The sequence below is a fragment of the Engystomops pustulosus genome, chromosome 4 (genome assembly GCF_040894005.1).
Source record: "Engystomops pustulosus chromosome 4, aEngPut4.maternal, whole genome shotgun sequence".
Taxonomy (NCBI): domain Eukaryota; kingdom Metazoa; phylum Chordata; class Amphibia; order Anura; family Leptodactylidae; genus Engystomops; species Engystomops pustulosus.
The window spans coordinates 115,711,043-115,730,159 of record NC_092414.1 but is presented as its reverse complement, the minus strand read 5'-3'; the positions used below and the strand labels follow the sequence as shown (position 1 = coordinate 115,730,159).

Below are 19,117 nucleotides of genomic sequence, written 5' to 3'. Positions count from 1 at the left end.
CAACAAGTAGAAATCTTGAAAATGGTGAGGAATTGAATAACTTTTCCTTACACAAATCATGTCAATTATTTACTAAAAGTGGACAACCCCTTAAACAACGGGCAGTGTTGTTGGACAGTGACACACAGGCTGCAAACAATGAATCGCAGGACTGTTGGAGCCCATGAAAAGCACAGTTTCTTGTGAAGATAGGCTTTTTCCAACTAATACAAGCTCTTTAAAGCCCCTATCAAGTTCAACTGCTTACTTCATTCTTTTAGTATATCTTTTACAGCATCTTTTGTTCCTTTTTCATCTCAATTCATTTGACCTCCTAATTGACGGATATTTTTGTATATCCAGCTATATCCACGTACTGAGATGTATTGGTAAGGTAATTAGTAGAATGAGTAATGCATTCTGCCCTCCATCCTACATAAAAGACCATGTTTAAAATGCCAAGGCCCTCAGCCACTTTATCCGTACATACTGCCTAACATTGTGCATATATTATGTCACTCATGCAAGGTAGAAAAAACATAATGGTTTTTAAGATTACTGGTCTCTTCTATACAGGAAACGTTAATGTCATTTATGAAATGCATGAATCACTGCAGCCTTTGACTGGATAATCAGAGCTCATAACCACTGCTAATGGCAAGTTGAAGCCAAGTTCAAGCATCACTTTAGTAAATATGAAATCTTTTCAACCTCTTATTTGTTCATTTCCTTTATTTCTCTTAAGATCTTTAACTTTCAGTAAGAGTAGGAGTTGTGATAAAATGGACCGACTCGGACATAATATATTACAGCATTCAGTTAGTTGGGTAGGATTCTTTTAGCATGGTACATCTTGCCTTGTAAATCTTTGACTACTCTTCCTGGCAAAATCACTCCAGATTTGTCAGATTGGAAGTGTATCACTTGATCAATTAAAGGGGTATACTCCTACCTCACATAGTATACAGGCAGTCCCCGGGTTACATACAAGATAGGGTCCATAGGTTTGTTCTTAAGTTGAATTTGTATATTATATAATTGTAGTTCCAGACAATTTTTTTTGCCCCTGTGACAATCGGAGTTTGAAATTTTTTGCTGTAATGGGACCAAGGATTATCAATAAAGCTTCATTGCAGACATCTTACAGCTGATCATTGCAGCCTGTGGCTATAGTAAAGCATCTAGAGAGCTTCACCAGAGGTCACAGTGGGCAGAGGGGTCCGTCTTTAATTATGGGTCATCTGTAAGTCAGGTGTCCTTAAGTAGGGAACCGCCTGTAGTTGATTCAATCTCTAACACACAGAAAAATTTCTTCAATGCATATTTTTTTTGGTGTTTTTTTTTTTAATGACCAACATACCCATAATATACTGTAAATAGGGCTTACCTTTCCCTCTAGCAATGGCCCTGTGTTGACATTAGATAAGGCCACTGCCGAAACCGCCGGGAATATGTGAAGGTGCATAGGGTGCATTCGCATAGAGCAGAGCTAGCTCTCTAGAACAGGACGGCTGCTGTTCAGACACGGCATGCTCAGTACGGCACTACTAAGTCTCATTATTCTTATGTAGAGTTGGCGCTAAAGACAGAAGAGGACCTGCAGGAGACGTCGGAAAGGTGATTTTTTTTTTTTTTTTTATAGACTCGAGTATAAGCCAAGTTAGGGTTTTTCAGCACATTTTATGTGCTGAAAAACTCTGCTTATACTCAAGTATATACAGTACTTATTTGTTTTTTTATGTTATGTTCATGATCATGGAAGCTACCTCTTCCATGACTCACAGAGGTTTATAAAAAGTTTTCTTGACACCCTCCAGCTGTACTATTGTCAGTAGTGGTTGTGAATGCAGTGTTTTGCTTTTTTTTTATAGTTGCCATGTCCATCTTGTATGTTTTTTGAAATGACATTACTGGTGCATAGTAAACAACTTCAGAAATAGCAAGTGTCAGTCTATTATTATAATTATGAATTTTCTTATATTTTTTATTTAAAAGTGCATTTAAGTTTCCTTATAAATGCACTAAGTATTGATAGGGAACATCCACATAAAACTACCTGGCTGACTTCTCATTCAGCCTCAGCTTTGTCTCTCATCTGATAGGGGCTTATTGCAGTAAAATTATACACTCTATGAACACTTGACCAATTTAGGATTTTATTCACTATCACTACAGCTCGGTGCCCCTCGGCAACTCCTCAGCAGCCCACATTTATCAAAAACTGCAGTCTGTATTATGTGCAGTTTACCTGTGGAGTGTGCAGGATGCACCACATTCATGAATTGTGGTGCACAGTCTTTTTGCACCATTTTTTTATGGTGCAATCTGTTCATGCTGCAGAATTGTGGCGCAGACACAATTGTGGTGGACATTGGGCAGAATTGTGACGCCCAGTCCGACAAAGCACTAACTCGCCCCTTTAAGTGCACACTTGGAGCTGCGACACAAATATGGCGCAGACATTTTATAAAAACATGTACAAGCAGTTTGCACATTGTTTTTAGTGCAAAGTCTGACAGAAAACTGGTGAAAAACTTTAATAAATGTGTCCCAAATGTACCAGAAAGGCAGAACGGAATAGAGATGTGGCAATTGACAAGGACAGGCTTATATTAATATAGTATGCAGGGTATATATATTTTTTTTTTTCAAGTGGCCCCACATAGGGTGGCATCACAGACTGGGAGACAAGGGGCAGGGTATTGATGCTTGTTGCTACAGCTGCATTTCTCAACATTTCGCCTACCTTTCAGTGTAGGTACCAAGAATACTTACAATCCTTGTGCTGTACTTACAATGTGGCCAGAGCAATCAGGAGTGCCATTGTATTTCTTAGGTGTTCATTTTGTTTTTCAACCAGACATCCTGGCCTAAATCATATAAACCTATCACACGGCATATTTCCCCTTTGGAACAGTTTTTCTTTGCAAAACTGGATCATGCCTGCAACTGGACAAGCTGTCCTTGCGTAGTATACTGGGGAGGATAGTGTAGACATCCTACCCCCTTCACCAATCTTGTTCAAGCTAGTAAGTACACAGAGGGTGAGAAAACAATTTTAAAACTTAGCTTTTAATATAATCCAAAATCATAAAAAATGAAAAATGGTGATAATATTAAAGAGTGAGATAGTAGCCCTCACGGGGCTGTGCCAGTCAGCATAAAACACCTTGAAGTATTTGTATGCTAGAGTACTTAGATGTCCAGATGGTTCTCAAACCTGAGTAGTTTGCTGTATGCCTATTCCGTTTTGACAAACAGCTGCTGAGAAGGTATTAGACGTTTCAGATTCTCCAAGTTGGATATTGATCAATAAAGAGAACCGAAATACCAACAGTAGAAATGGAGAGGGAGACACCAACGGACTGTGAGAGGCAAGTATAAAAGAGAGGGGTATTGAGACGTGCAGAGGCTGAGGGAGGGGGGGAAATGAACCTTGAGATGATCTCAGAGGTCCCCCTATAGTCCTAAATGTCCCGAATGGGGAGACGAGGAGAGGCTCTATATGCACCCTGAAGCCTCAACACTGGATCACAACCCTATGAAGCTATGACCCCGTCTGGAACCTCACCCAGCAGTAGACAAATTAGAGATATATAGTTAACTCAAGTGTAAGTTTACACGTGAGAGATACCAACACCGTGGTTAGAAAAGTATATGGTAGGTTTAACTTTTATGTGGTCAGGACCCTACATGACATGTTTCGCCTATATATTATAGGCTCATCAGGGGTACAAGAGACCCAATAGGTGCGAGAAAATTAATGTAGTCTAGTATCTGTGTTATTCCAAAGGAAGAGCTTAGCGCCAGGGTAGGAACGCCCTACCTGAAGAGAGTGTAGATACACTAATCGGTGTGGTAGCCTGCTGGGTTCTGGCAACGCGCCTGTCTTTTAAGCGCGTACCCTGAGTGTGGCGCCGCCCGCCGAGAACAAGGGCAGGCCAATGAACAGCGGAGACCACAATAACATGGAAACCTGATCTGTCCATAGAGCGAGCGCGCCGGGAAACAGGCTTCGGCAAGAAACAAGCCGGAAACAAGCCGGCATAGCCCTGCCACCGATCAGCCGCCGATGCGCCAGAGTAAGGCGCATCAGCAGAAGTCCAGCCGCAGGGCATGCGCCGAAGTGCTGCGCGGCCCCTGAGGTGGGAAGAGGGTTAATGGTGCCACACACGGGAGAAGAAAGGGTAAAAAAATGAAAAGAAATACCGAGAACGATAACCCGGCAGCCCTCAATAGGGCTGTTAGAGGAGGTTAAGGCAAGAAAAGCTAAAGTAGCGATCATGGACACTAAATAGATAAAAGATTAAAATATGGGCAATTGTCAGCCCTTGGCTTTTAGACCGAAAAAGTAGAGATTCCCTGATTCAGTAGCTGAATGAGGGTACCTATGATAGAGGGATGGAAGTTCCCAACCTAGAGGATGCCCTATGTAATAAGTAGTAAAGTGTCATATGGAATGAAAGAAAGAAATAAATTTTATTAAAAAATATGCTCACAAAACGTTTGTAAAAATGCGCATTTTTTTTGACTAGATATGCGCATTTTTACAAACGTTTTGTGAGTAAATTTTTTAATAAAATATTAAACTTCAAAGAATATACTACACTATCCGTACGCGTATTTTTTCTAGTGAAATTGTCTTAAAGAGAGATGGCAATGAAGGAGCATTAGGAAACACGATGGAGTTGGTCTGAATAGTGACCTATTCTTCTCAGAAACCTGTGGAGACGTGCAATACTCATTGAAAAGGATCGATGCGTCAAGCAATATACCGTGTTGGATTCATAAAGAATTTAGAAAGGATTGTTGGAGCTCCGGTCAGAGTAATTTTTCTCTTTCTTTTGTTTTAATTGTGGGACTGTTTGTGGACCAGCCCTGAGCCGTTGTTAGCTCCTAGGAGCCAATTGTGCAACACATTAAGATTGTTATATTGTAGTCATATGGAATGGACAGATGGATTACTGGGTATGCCTGTGTGATGATGGGGTTACATGAAACACACAAAGTTTACTCGTTCATTGAGGCCCAAGGGGGCCACAGTTTTGAGGCGATTAATCCATTGCGCCTCCTTTTGTAGTAAGATACGTTCCCAGTCACCACCTCGTATAGGTGGATCAACGAGGTCTATTCCCAGAAATTGGAGGCCCTTGATGTCACCTCCATGTTTGTCGTTCATGTGTCGTGATAGAGGTTTGTCCCGTCTGTTCCGTATGTCACCTAGGTGCTCCCCAATCCAGCGTCTAAATTCCCTGAAGGATTTACCAACATATTCCTTCCCGCACTGACAGGTTGCTCGGTAGATTACGCCCTTAGATCCACAGTTAATAAACCTTTTGATTGTGTAAGGGGTACCTGTCACGTTGCTAGTGAATGAGCGGGCACACTGTACCACCTGACAAGCGATACAACCACTGCAACGGTAGCAACTCTTTATTTCCCTGGATAGGCAGGAAGTGGGTGCCGTTGGTTATGTGTAATGGCTGTGTACAAGCCTGTCCCGGATGTTTTGACCCCGTCTGTACGTTATGCTGGGGGTTTCTGGTAGAAAACTTGTCAGGTCTGGATCTATTTTCAGGATGTGCCAGTGTTTGCACAGTATATCTCTTATCTTGTGCGATGCCCCATCAAACGTGCCGATTAGACGAATAACTGGATCCTTATCGGGTTTGTTCTGTGGAGTAAGTAGTGCAATCCGGTCCAGAGTGAGGGCTCACTGATAAACTTTGCGTAGAATAAAGTCTGGATAACCTCGATTCAGGAAGCGCTGTCTAAGATCCTTAGCCTGGTGGCGAAACTCCTGGATTGATGAACAATTACGACGAATTCTTAAGTATTGTCCGAAGGTGATCCCTCTTTTGAGTGCAGGGGGATGGTGGGATTCCCAGCCATGGATTTACTAATCTTAATGTCTAGAAATGGGAGTTCGGTTGGATGTATTTCATACGTAAAGCGGAGAACTAGATGGTTGCAGTTGAGATCTGTAACTAATTTTTCAAATGCAATCTTGCTGTCTTCCCAAATAATGAAAATATGTTGTCAATATATCTGAGCCACATGCTGGCTGCTTCGATTCCCCGGATCCCGTCATCATCATGGAAGGCACATGTGTGTTCCCACCAGCCCAGGAACAGATTGGCGTAGCTGGGGGCGCAAGAGCTCCCCATATCCGTGCCCCTGAGCTGGTGGAACAAACGGTTATTAAAGGTAAAGTAATTATGTGTCAACAAAAATTCCAAGAGTTGAAGGACAAACAAATTGTGGTTTATGAATTGGTTGCCCCTACTATCCAGAAAAAATTTGACCGCTTTTAGACCCAATTCATGTGGTATAGAAGAATAGAGGGCTTCCACATCTATACTGGCTAATAGGCAGTGAGGGGGAGTATGTAGTCCATCCAATATTCTAAGAAGATCCGTCGTGTCACGAGTATACGAAGGGAGTGTAGTGACAAATGGGGCTAATATCTTGTCGAGGTATACTCCCACATGGTCGCATAGTGATTGGACACCGGATACAATGGGTCTGCCTTTCAAGGGGGTCACTTACTTGTGGATTTTCAGTAAACTGTAGAAGGTCGCCACCCGAAGGTGACTGGGAAGTAGGTAGGAATATTCTTCTTCGGATATCAATTTATTCTCCAAAGCCAGAGTTAGGATATCCTTCAGTTCCTTTAGATATCGTTCAGTTAGGTTCAAGGGGGGAATAGCATAACTGGTACGGTCCATAAGGATGGAGTCGCACATCTGTACATATTGGTCTGATTGCATGATAACAATATTCCCACCTTTATCCGACAGTTTAATAACTATGTCGGAATCGCGTTCAAGGTTTGTGATGGCTCTCAGTTCTTCTTGGGAGCAATTAAATTTAGTCGTGTGAAATTCGCCGTCCTCCAAATCATCCAGGACTAATTTTGCAAACACATCAATGCTTGTGATGTCCCCCAGGGGTGGAAGTTTCGTGCTCTTGATTTGTAAGTCCGTAAAGGGCCCTAGTCCATCTGTATTGGGGCCAGTGTCCACCAGGTCTTACAGAAGCCTGACATCCGGCAGAATATCTAGGGGAATATTGAGTTCCTGACAATCTTTTTTTATCCCTTATAGCAAAGAACTTCCGCCATCTAAGTTTGCGTAAAAATAGATTTATGTCTTTGAACCAAATGAGTCATATTTATATGCAGGTACAAATGAGAGACCCTTCCTAAGAATGGCCAATTCAGGTTCTGTTAGAATTTTGGTCGACAGATTGATGATCAAGGATTCTTCGCACGTCCCCTCGTGTTGCGGTTCTGCCTGGCCAGTGCCTTGTGTTTTCATGCTGTTATGATGATAGATGGGGGGGCATCTTATAGCCCTGGCTACCATGGGCGGCAGGTCTATGATCTATTGGGGGCTCCTATGATTTTACGGTACCTCGGGTTCTGTGACTTTTGGCTGCCAGGGACTGTTTCACCACAAAGTCACTGCATGTTGCAGCAATGTACAAAGATGACAATGAAACATGATTGCTTTAAAATAGTGCAATTTATGACAAAGTAATATTTGTAATGGCAAACACTATTCTGACAAACACTCTTCAAGTAGCAAGGTTATGTAAATAATGATCTTTCAAGAAAATTATCACATTTCTAAGATTACGTCCCTTAGTGAATGTCATTGTAGAAACTTTTGTTCTGTGAAGAACAACTCAGCTGCATCCCTTATGTGCTCAATATCCCCTTGATACCAAATTCTGCATAAATACCATGACCTTCATGAACTTCACATTGTTCATTCTCCTAGGGGCAGTTACTAAAATACATTGGCGCCTTGAAAAGTACATGTCAGAAATGTAACAAAACAAACATTGATTGATGTGTCAGTATCAGATCAGCGGCTGTAATTGGCATCTCTTTAATACTATGTTAGTAATGCCACTGTAGTTTTATTAGGAGATGATGATAGTAAACTTTGTAATATATTTCGTTAAACAAAACAGCGTGTGTGTGTTCTGTTTGCTCCTTACGTCCTGTCCCCACCTCATACAGAGGCTGAAGAGCAACTCTTTACATTCCTAGAGACCGGACCGAAGTAGAGGCATTTACCTAGGGTCCCATTTTTATAAAGGGGCCACCTGCATTTGGCTTTTTGTGGGCAGAGGCTGCACTGCTCTTTTAATACCCTTTGGTTGAATGCCCAGGTGAAGATGCTTATAATCTATCTCCTGTCTATATATCTATTTAGTTATCTATCTCCTATAATTTGTAATTTCATATCTATATATGTCTATCTAACCATTTATCTATTTAGCTTTACCTTGTCCATCTATCATCTATCTAGCTATCTATATATAATCTACTTTATATTTTTGCATCTATCCAGGAACCTATCATCTTTCATCTTTATTTTCTATCATCAATCTACCTATCATCTGTCTATCTTCTATAAAATCCCACATTACAGATTAATTACAGATTGCATTGCCATACTACTGTTTGTAATAATAAATAATAATCTTTATTTATATAGCACCATCAAATTACTCAGCAAATCATAGAGGGACATATATAAATATAATATTACATTACAGAGTACATACAGTCAAACAATAGGAATGAGGGCCCTGCTCACAAGAGCTTACAGTCTATGATGATGACGGGGAGACACAAGAGGTATAAGAGCTTGTACAATGCTCCAGCCATTCTTTATAAGGGAACAGCGTAAAATCATTTAATAAATCAAAATTATGCTGCTTGAACCTGCCATCAGCCACCATCTTATATACAGGGTCCAAGGTGAAAGTGACTGCAGAGAAGCCTGGAGCTTGGTGTTTATCTGGTGTTTGTTGGATAACAGATGGAAGGAGGGCATAGGATGGATTAGTAAAGAGAGAGTTGACATTTCATGCCAAAAACTATAAAGTGTTATTATTGTGCAGGGCTAAAGGGAAACACTTACTGAATGTGACTGTTCATAAAATAGTTTTATTTTGGGGTCCCAGTTTTAGTTTTGCCCAGAGCTCCACTTTGTCTAAAATCAACCATGCCTAGAAATATTCACTTTGTAAACCACATTTTCACCCCTTATTTGACTTTCAACCTCAAGAATTAAAGTCATTGTTCAGGATTAAAATTACATTGATGCTTTGTTACCATACCTGTGCATGAGTTACGGTATTTCAACATTCCTTCATTTAACCCCTTAACGCCGAAGCCACTTTTCACCTTCCTGACACGGCCTTATTTTTCAAATCTGCCCCGTGTCACTATAAATGGTTATAACTTTGAAACGCTTTAACATATCCAGGTGATTTTGAAAATGTTTTCTCGTGACACTTTGTACTTCATGTTAGTTGAAAAATTTTGGTGGTATGTTTTGCATTTATTTAAGAGAAAATCAGATATTTGGTGAAAATTTTGAAAAATTTTCTATTTTCGAACTTCAAAATGTTCTACTTTTTCCATGCATAGTCATAACAGCAAAACTTAATAACTAACATTAACCGAATGTCTACTTTATCTGTTTTTTATGCATTCTCTTATTTTTGGAGGATGTTATGGGCCTTTGAATGTTAGGTGCGATTTTTAACATTTTCATAAAAACCGCAAAATCCTGCTATTGACGGACCTGCTCAGGTGTCAAATCACTTTGAGAGGCCTAAATAAAAGTAAAACCCCATAAATTACCCCATTATAGAAACTACACCTCTCAATGTATGTAAAACAACTTTTATGAAGTTTGTTAACCCTTTAATTGTTTTACAGGGGTTAAAACAATATCAGATACAATTTTGAAAGTACATTTTTTGGGGCTAAATTAATGTGTTTTTCAAAAAATGTACAAATTTTCAGTGGATAAAATACCTAAACGCTCCAGAAAATTTGATACCCAATCCCTCCCGCGTATAACAATACCCCATATGTGGTGGTAACCTGCTGTATGGGCACACGCCAGGGAATTGAAGGGAAGCTGCGCCATTCAGAGCAGATTATGCATTGTTACTTTTTATTGGCTATACAATCTTTATTTTTTTGGCAATTTTGTCATATAAGAGCTTATTTTTTGCGACATGAGATGCACTTTACAAATACTTCATTTTAGTGGGTCATTAGCTTATTGATGAGAATTTATTAACTTTTGAATGTATGGGTGAAAAGAAAATTGTCAATTTTGGTTTCCTTTCTTTTTGTATTTTTTGGGGGCCATACACTAAAAATACTACATTATTTTTATTCTATAGGTCACTACGATTACGGTGATACCTCATTTATATAGTTTTTCATTTATTTTTACAATTTTATTGGAAAAAAACAAATATAGAGGAAATCTCATTTGTTTTTGCATAGCCATCTTTTCGGAGACGCAACTTTTAATATTTTTTGGTTGACAGAGCTAGTTTAGGGCTTATTTTTTACGTGTTGAGTTGTCTTTTCAATTGATACCATTTTGGCACACATAACTTTTTTTGATCACTTTTTAGAACATTTTTGTGAAGAGATTTTATGAAAAATTTACATTTTTGGCAAGTTTTTCGGGTTTTGATTTTACGGCGTTAACCGAGCGGGTCCAATAATGTTTCTGAGTTATTGTATGGATTGTTATGGATGCGACAATACTAAATATGTGGGGTTTTATGGCTATTTTGTGGGTTTTTTTCACTTTATTGCATGTGTATAGGGAATGTTTGTGTTTAGGGGACTTTAACTTTATTTAATTCTTTTTATTAAAAAATGTCTTTATTAAATGTTTTTAGCTCTTTTTTTATCACTTTTACAGTTAAGCTTGAACAAGCGATCCACTGATCGCTTGTTCAGGCTGTTCTTCACCTTACACAGTGTAATACAGATGTATTACACTGTGTAATGTAACACTCAGTGTGTTACAGCCAAGTCCTGCCAGAAGGCACGGACCCGGCTGCCGGAAGGAGGATCCTGCAGCCCCGGGCATTGGCAGTCCCGGGGCTGCGATCAGAGCCCCGGCCCCACCCGGTAAGCGCCGCTGGGGGGGGGGTCAGATTCACTGATCGCGGGTGTTAGAGGCGGGTGTCAGCTATAATATACAGCCGACGCCCGCAGCTTCTTTCCCTGGCTCTGTTTAGGAGCCGGGGCCAGAAGCTTGACGTAATAGTACTGCATTTTGCGGGAACGCACCTCCCGCCATGCAGTACTATTATGTCAAATGTCGGGAAGGGGTAAAGTGAATGGAGCAGTACCACATAACCTTACAGAACCTGTGGATATGTGGTTCTGCTCCTAGTACATAACAGCTGCTTTTAAGCACCTATTTTTACATTAAACTTACATGGATTTGCATTATATTTTTGCAATAAAGGTGCCCGATTTGTATGTTTGGTCATCATCATTTGTTGACTGTGTGAGATCTAGCTCTTGTAAAATAAAACCATATCCTGTTCACCTGAAACCAGTCAAATGCAGCAAATACAGTAAAGCTTTGATATTTGCATTCACTGACAAAATTCATTACCCAGATAATTATTTTAAAGTGAAGGACTGGCTGTTTTTGACATTGAACTAAATACTTCAGAAGACCCTAGTCACAGTAAGACATGTAATCAATACCTGGAGTAGAATTTATCAGATGAGGTTGAGGAGTCAGGAGAGGTATTGATCATGGATGCCTCATATAGGATAGATGGTCTAAAACTTAAAGGGAACCTGTCATCACATTTTTTCACAAATACAGCTAGTGGCAGTTTCCCATAGAGCCATAGAGAGTAACTAACTGACACCCTTCCTTAAAGGGGTATTCCCATTTCAGAAAATGAATGTTATTGTTTGTATTATAAAAAGTTATACAATTTTCAAATATACTTTCTGTATCAATTCCTTACAGTTTTCTAGATCTCTGCTTGCTGTCCTTCTATAGAAAGCTTCTATGTTTACATCCAGTGGACAGAAATCTGACCATGATCACACAGGTGCACAGCTCCTTATAACCTACAGCTCTGATAACTCTCTGATACTAAAGAGACATGCAGCTGTGTGACAATGGTCAGATTTCTATCCAATGGTAGTAAAAATTGAAGCTTTCTATAGAGGGACAGCAAGCAGAGATCTAGAAATCCATGAAGAATTGAACCAGAAAGTATATTGGACAATTGTATAACTTTTTTGTAATGCAAACAATAACATTCATTTGCTGAAATGGGAATACCCCTTTAACTAAAAATTGTTCTCATCAGATTCCCATATATTCAACAACATAATTTTACCTGGCATCCAAAGATGTCTGGAGCCAGAGAAGTTGTGCATGGCCTCCCCGGGCTGAATCCAGCAGCTCTTCCCCCATGCTTTATCTGCATGCAGCAGTCATATCATGTGACCAAGGTGGCATCATTGCAGGTCCTTTAGCCTCCTAACATCAGCAAACTGTACAACAAGCATATATCTCATGAAAACACAGCAGCCTGCATGGAGAGGAGCAGAAGTCCATGCAGGCATGCTGTGATTTATGTGGTCACATATGTGCATGGGGTAGAGTTTGCTAATATTAAGAGGCTAAACGACCTGTGATAATGTCACCCTTGTTACATAACTTTCTCTATATATCCCTAGATACCAGGCGTGTTTATAACTCTGATTTTATGAGGATGTGAGGGAAACACTTTTTAGCTAAAAGAAGTGCAACACCCTCGCCGATGCAATGGCGAGGGAGGGTTTGCGAATACGTCCCAACTGCGTGTAATCACATTACACTACATGGTCCTGATAGGACATAGGGGTATTGCAGTGGTGAATCCTGCCTGGCAAGGCAGAGGTTAAGTATTTTGTATGATGCAAGATGCTGTTGTCCAATGATATGTGTTACATCCTGTGCTTTGTAAGCTGAGATGTGATTGGAGGAGCAGCCACCACCTGACCAAAGGAAGGTAATAAAACCCCCTGGCCAGGAATGTTCTAGAGGAAATAGAGAGAAGACTCAGAGAGATTCCAGTGTAGGAGAATCCTAGTGAGTGAGTGAGTAATCTCAGTCTAGCCCATACCAGAGCAGGAAGAGCCTAGCCCCTGCCTCTGAAGAGTGGAGCATCAGAGTTAGTGTAGTGAGGAAAAGGGGTATCATCTTACCTTTAAAGGTGATACCTGAAGCCCTACAGGACAAGCTGATGCATCCTATTAGGACACAGCTGCCTCCCAGCCTGCCCTCTGCATCCAGGCTGGTGAACTATCTCCTGAGGCTCCCTCCAACTCACATCTCAGCACTCCATCTACCTGTTAAAGGCACGTTGCTGCGGTTCCTGCCGGTTCAAATAAAGAACTGTAAGTTGTTTTCTTCAACTTCTGTCTCCGTCTGGTCCCTGCTAATACGGCTGCCTTCATCACCGGCACCCTGTCCATCACCCAGAGACTCACACTCGGGACATTAAGGGGGGCTGCCCCAGGGAGATCCGCTAAAGCAGCCTCTCCCTCATCTTTTCTTGCCAACACCACCCTGCTGGAGACCTGCCAGGCTGTAGGACAGCCCTCCGGTTCCCCCGTACCAAGCACCGTGACAATAGCGTGCTTAGGCCGCAACCGCCAGCCACTCCGGTACCGCTTGCCCCGGCTGTCTCCAGGCCTCACCTCAAGGGCTAGGCCCCGGTGGGGGATGTTGCAGAAGGTTGTCAGGGTTCCATAGGAACCTGCCACTGGCTGTGTTTGTGAAAAATGTGGTGGAGGCTATTGGAACCTGTCATGTAAAAAGTACCTTACTGATTACAGGTTCCCTTTTAATAGCTCATTCACATTGAATTGCCTGTAGACTGGTAAATGCTGGTAAACCTTATCTTCCTAAATATATAAATACAGTATCCAGGTTTGCCAACATTTAGACACTTGTGCTTTACTATATGTATGACCATATTCTATAAACCACATTTCTCAGTAAATCAATTGCTTGTATTTTAAAAATAGTTTTGCAATTTAGTCTGTTGTGGTATTGTGGATATTCATGTGATGTAAAATGTATTTACTCTGGGCTATACTGGTTTACAGGGTGATGGCACATGAAATTCTATGGTTAAGTCCATTAATCTATATGCTAGCACCTTCCTGTACTTGGTCTCCTCACCCACTGTTCTATACAACCACACTTAGTATGTCCTACTATACCTGCCTTTCTGAGTAAGCAGAGTAGCAAGATGAAATGCAGCAGAGATTTCAGGGAGGAGGTCAAGTTGCCGGTAAGGGAGGGAGCATGGGCAAACAAAGTAATTGGAGAAAGAAGCGCTGTTCTCTGATAAGCTATGTCACAAGTTTCTTGTGTTCACTTTTACTTGACTGCCGAATTTGTTAAAAAGTTAGTGACCATTTAAACACTACGTAAGATGAAAATGACTATGTGTTTGTAGAGAATTATATATTTGCTACTTATACCATATTTCATGATTACAAACATCGCTTGGACATTATTAGTTGACTAGTCCTACACATACAGTAACATTGTTCCTCTTTTTTTTAAGCTATTAAATTAAGCCTGATTTTTGTTTTGTTTTTTTAACATAATTTATTTTTTTTGTTCTTCTAGGTATTGCCTCTATGACAGTCCCAGTATACATTGCAGAAGCTGCACCACCACATTTGAGAGGAAGATTGGTCACAATTAACACCCTCTTCATTACAGGTGGACAGTTTTTTGCAGCCGTTATGGATGGTGCTTTTAGTTATCTTCCCAGAGATGGATGGAGGTTCGTAATGCAATAGAATTACTCAAAAGGTTAATAATTCCCTCTAATATTGAATTTCAGAAGAAATGTGAATATGTTTGTGAATATTAATGCAATAAACTGTCGGACACCTTTATTTTTAACACTAACCTCTTGCAGCCGGGGTTGAGGTTGATTTCATGATGTGATAGAACTTGGTTACCTGCAGTGATTAGTATGCCTCAGCATGAGATACAGGGATTGTCCTGGTAGGCATATTATAAAGCTGTGGAATCAGGCAATGGAGGCTTGGCAAGCTGGTGGAGTAGAAGAACACCTATGCTTTTCTATACATATTGTACTTACATAGAGGAAAATTCTAAATCCGAACAAGACAGAAACAGGTTGCCTAGTTGGCTAACTTGCTTTTCAAGTCAAGAAAAATACACCCAAAAATCTGTAAGAAATCCAGCAGAATGTACTAGTACCATAAGTAAAACGTAACTTTAAATAATTACTGATACAATAAGTTCACAGTGAACCACAATAATATACGCATCAACCATCTAGTCAGCAAAAACACATCAGAAAGGGAGCTCGTTCAGACCTCCAATAAGTCTCGTCTGACACGGTCCTCAGTAATACCTCACCGTGCCTTAGTGCATTCCTATATAGCAGTGATGGCTAACCTATGGCACTGGTGCCAGAGGTGGCACTCAGAGCCCTTTCTGTGGGCACTCAGGCCATCACCAGAGATGACTCCAGGTATCTTCCTGCAGTCCCAGGCAGCCCAGGACTTGCTGTGGACAGAGGTATTTTAAAATGACAGCTGTACCTGGGACTATTTTCTGCTTTATTGGTGTCCTCAGGGGGCTGGTATCAATGAAAACTGACAGAGAAGGGAGTATAAATCCCACATTAAATTTCTGTGTTGGCACTTTGCGATTAATAAGCGGGTCTTTGTTGTAGTTTGGGCACTCGGCCTCTAAAAGGTTTGCCATCACTGCTATATAGCATATGACACGGTGCATCATCTCAAAACCACGGACCAACATTAATTCAGACAGTAAGGAATAATAGGGTGGATCTCACCAGTCTTCGATGTGCCCTCTCGTGGTCGAGCAGTACTGGTCCGGAGGTACAGGACCTATTAAGCCCTACGATCAGTTTGAATCCTGACCCCGCAATATTGCTCCCGCCCTGACAAGGACAGTCCCAGTACGTTCCCTTACAGACCCTGTTAGTCCCTTATATGTAATATAGCGGGGTCAGGATACAAACTGATCGTAGGGCTTAATAGGTCCTGTACCTCCGTTGTGTTGTGTCAGACAAGACTTATTTTAGGTCTGAACGAGATCCCTTTCTGATGTGTTTTTGCTGACTAGATGGTTGATGTGCATACTATTGTGGTTCACTGTGAAATTATTTTATCAGTAATTATTAAAAGTTATGTTTTACTTATGGTACTAGTACATTCTGCTGGATTACTTACATAAAGGAAAACCAGACGGTGGCATTTCTATGTCATGTTGTGGTCAGTTTACGTTCTACAAAAGTCTTTCAGTAGTTTACTGACTGCCATATAAATGAAAGTCATAGGCCAGAAATAAATCTGCCCTAGCAGACGATTGATTTTTAAGATTTTATTTTGGGATACAAAGACGGAGCTTATGTTCTGTACACTGAAGATCCAGCTAAAAATTGGTTCTAGAAATAGTAGCTTAATGGTGTCATTGCTATTTTTGGTTCCATCCATTTTTCTGGAGCAGCACTGCACCTCAAAATTACATGTCACTGATGTGGCCTGCATTACATACCTGATAACGACCTATCCTGTATATCTTCCTTGTAACACCACTGACAGAACAGTGTATCTAATGACCCATCTTTGCATTAACATTATATTTGGGTCATATGCTATATATATACATTAATTTCATGCATTTAAAAAAGTATCTGTTTGATGGTAATTTCCCGTAAATGTAGCAATGTTGACCCTGAAAAACAAGTTGGTTTTCCTTGGATACGTCCACCACCGCACTCTTTCAGCAGTTGCCAATCATGCGCTATTGAGACCTGCCTGACCACTCGGATTCAGCGTTTATTACCACAGGATGGCTGTGGGACATGCAGTAACTCCCGGCCATTTCCTATGCAAAAACAAGTTGTTTCTTTGCTCAATCGCAACAGTGGTCAGATCCAAGGACAGTTGTCCACTGTTTCTAAGAGAGTATGACTACATTTATGGGAAATTATCTTTACAAAGATACATATTTTTAAATAACATGCAGTTGATTTAAATTGAATGTGAATGTTGAGATGGGAATTCCAATTTACCATTTAAGTCTTTACAGTCAATGGATAGTCTAAACTCCTTAGAGATCTAAATCATCAAGGGAAATATTTTCTAGGTATGGAAAGAGTAAGGTCCATTGCCTTAACATTCTGAATCTTGGGAAAGCTGGGTTGCATGATTGCACAAGTTACACAGAGCTTGTATTACACACGGGGCTTAGCCCAGACAAGACTAATCAACCTGAGCTGGATCACTCATGCACAGCAGCTGGGGGAAGGTGCAGCAATTGATTATTCTGCCTATCATGCTCTGGTGCAGTGCATAACTAATGTGCTAGGAAAAGAGCTGAGCCGAACCACAGGAGCGACAGAGCTTCATTATCATAATTTTATGATAGAGCTCAAGAATTAACCAAGATATGATCCTGTATTAGTGTAGCTACAGCATTTTTAAGGTATGTTTGGTTTATAATGTATCAAATAAAATCGTAGGTTTCCTTTAATCAGGTAAAATATAATACTAATACACACATTGAGGGGAATTTATTAAGGCTGGCGATTCCAACAAACCCCCCTCCCCTACATCAGCACTCTGCCACTCGTATCTACTAATGCGCTTTGGCCTCTTAGCTGATGTGGGTCTGGTCTCCACCAGGTCAGGCAAGGTGTGAACTGGCAGGGTTTCATCTATAGTCTCTGCCGGCATAATAAATTTCCCCCATTTTGTCAGCACATTTCACAGGTCTTTATACAACAGCATAACCACATGATATGCAAATAGCCATTGCAGTCCAAGGTATTTATCCTCTTGCCTCCACTACTTCCTTTTTTCATCCAAATTCACAGAATTTCTTTTAGTTAGCAACTGCAAAAAGATGATATCCGAAACTCACATTTTTAAATAATTAATTTTCATTTTATTGCATGAAATTATTATTTCATGACTAGCAAACATTCGGAGTCACTTTGCCCCCCTCCCTGTGTCCCACCGACTCTTTATGTATCCAGCAGGCAACAGGACCTGGCGTAGTTTTGCATAAAAATTGCATAAAAACCTGTGAATGAAAGTTTGCAGATTTTTAAAATGTATGCAGGCAAGAACGCCCGGTGCCAGCCCACTCCACCAGCTGCCGCACCCCTCTACATCCACTCACATGTCGTATAGGTGCTGTAGTCGCTATAATTAAATCAGCTCTTGTACGCCAATAAACTGGCATTGAAGCATTCATAAATCTCCCCCTATGTGTGAAAGTACATGGAATCTGCATTGCCTACTTTATTCCCAAGCCCCATTTGCTTTCATGCTACTGTATTATGCTGCAGTATGTATACACGGATATTTAAAGCAGAAAAACATAGCAAAATATGCAACCTGTGTAGGTAGCATAATGTACATTCACACTGATTATGGCAATCACACCTACAGGCATCCTAGCTACGAGATTCTAGATCTGTCTATACCACATACAGTATTTTAAGCCTTTATTACATGTTAACCAGCTGAATGAACTTAATAAGTTTGTAAGATACCCCTTCCAATAGTATTGTTTATTGTTGTGATAAACAGCATGCCTGCTGCAACATTTAAATACACCTCTTTGTCATATGGCAAAATATCCTATTTATTTAAATGAAACATGAATATGGATTACTGCCTACCCATGAGCAGAAATCCTTGTGACTCATTTGTTTTGGCTTACATGCTTGGCATTGAGATGTCTGAGTTGTGTATGAAACCCTATATTTATCTTTTATGAAACCTTATATTTCATTTTTATGGCAATGTAAGGGAAAGGCGTTTTAGAATAGGAACTTAAGCATGTCTGACCTCCCCTAGACACTTATGCCATCCGGATCTCATTATACATGCAGGTCATATGCATCTGAACCTTCTACAATCACATTAGTAAGTCACTCTCTACACTGGCCATGTCTTTGCATTTTACAAATTAATAACCTTTTAGCATTTTGCTAATCCATATACTTTAGAAAAGCTCTCATACTATGTTGACTAAATGGTGGAAAAGTTTGAATGAGACAGCCCCCTTCTCTGTGATATTCTGGAATGCATGTGAAACAACAAAAAATCTCCTTCATTTCCCCAGAAAATCCTGAATAGAGAAATGGTTACAGCCTTTCATATCAAAGAACTTCTTATTTGGTCAAATATACATACAAGAACATGCCTCACTACAGCTCGGCCTATGGCAGGGATTGAAGA

General features: G+C 40.4%; 1 protein-coding gene across 2 annotated transcripts in view; it reads left to right on the top strand.

Annotated features, from left to right (window-relative positions):
- The window catches only part of SLC2A13 (solute carrier family 2 member 13), a 127,377-nt gene that overhangs the window by 27,953 nt on the left and 80,307 nt on the right, over positions 1-19,117 (top strand). For both annotated transcript variants that reach the window (XM_072147124.1, XM_072147123.1), the window contains exon 2: positions 14,484-14,643. In XM_072147124.1, coding sequence (XP_072003225.1) covers positions 14,484-14,643 — 160 coding nt within the window. The remainder of the gene's footprint in view (positions 1-14,483; positions 14,644-19,117) is intronic.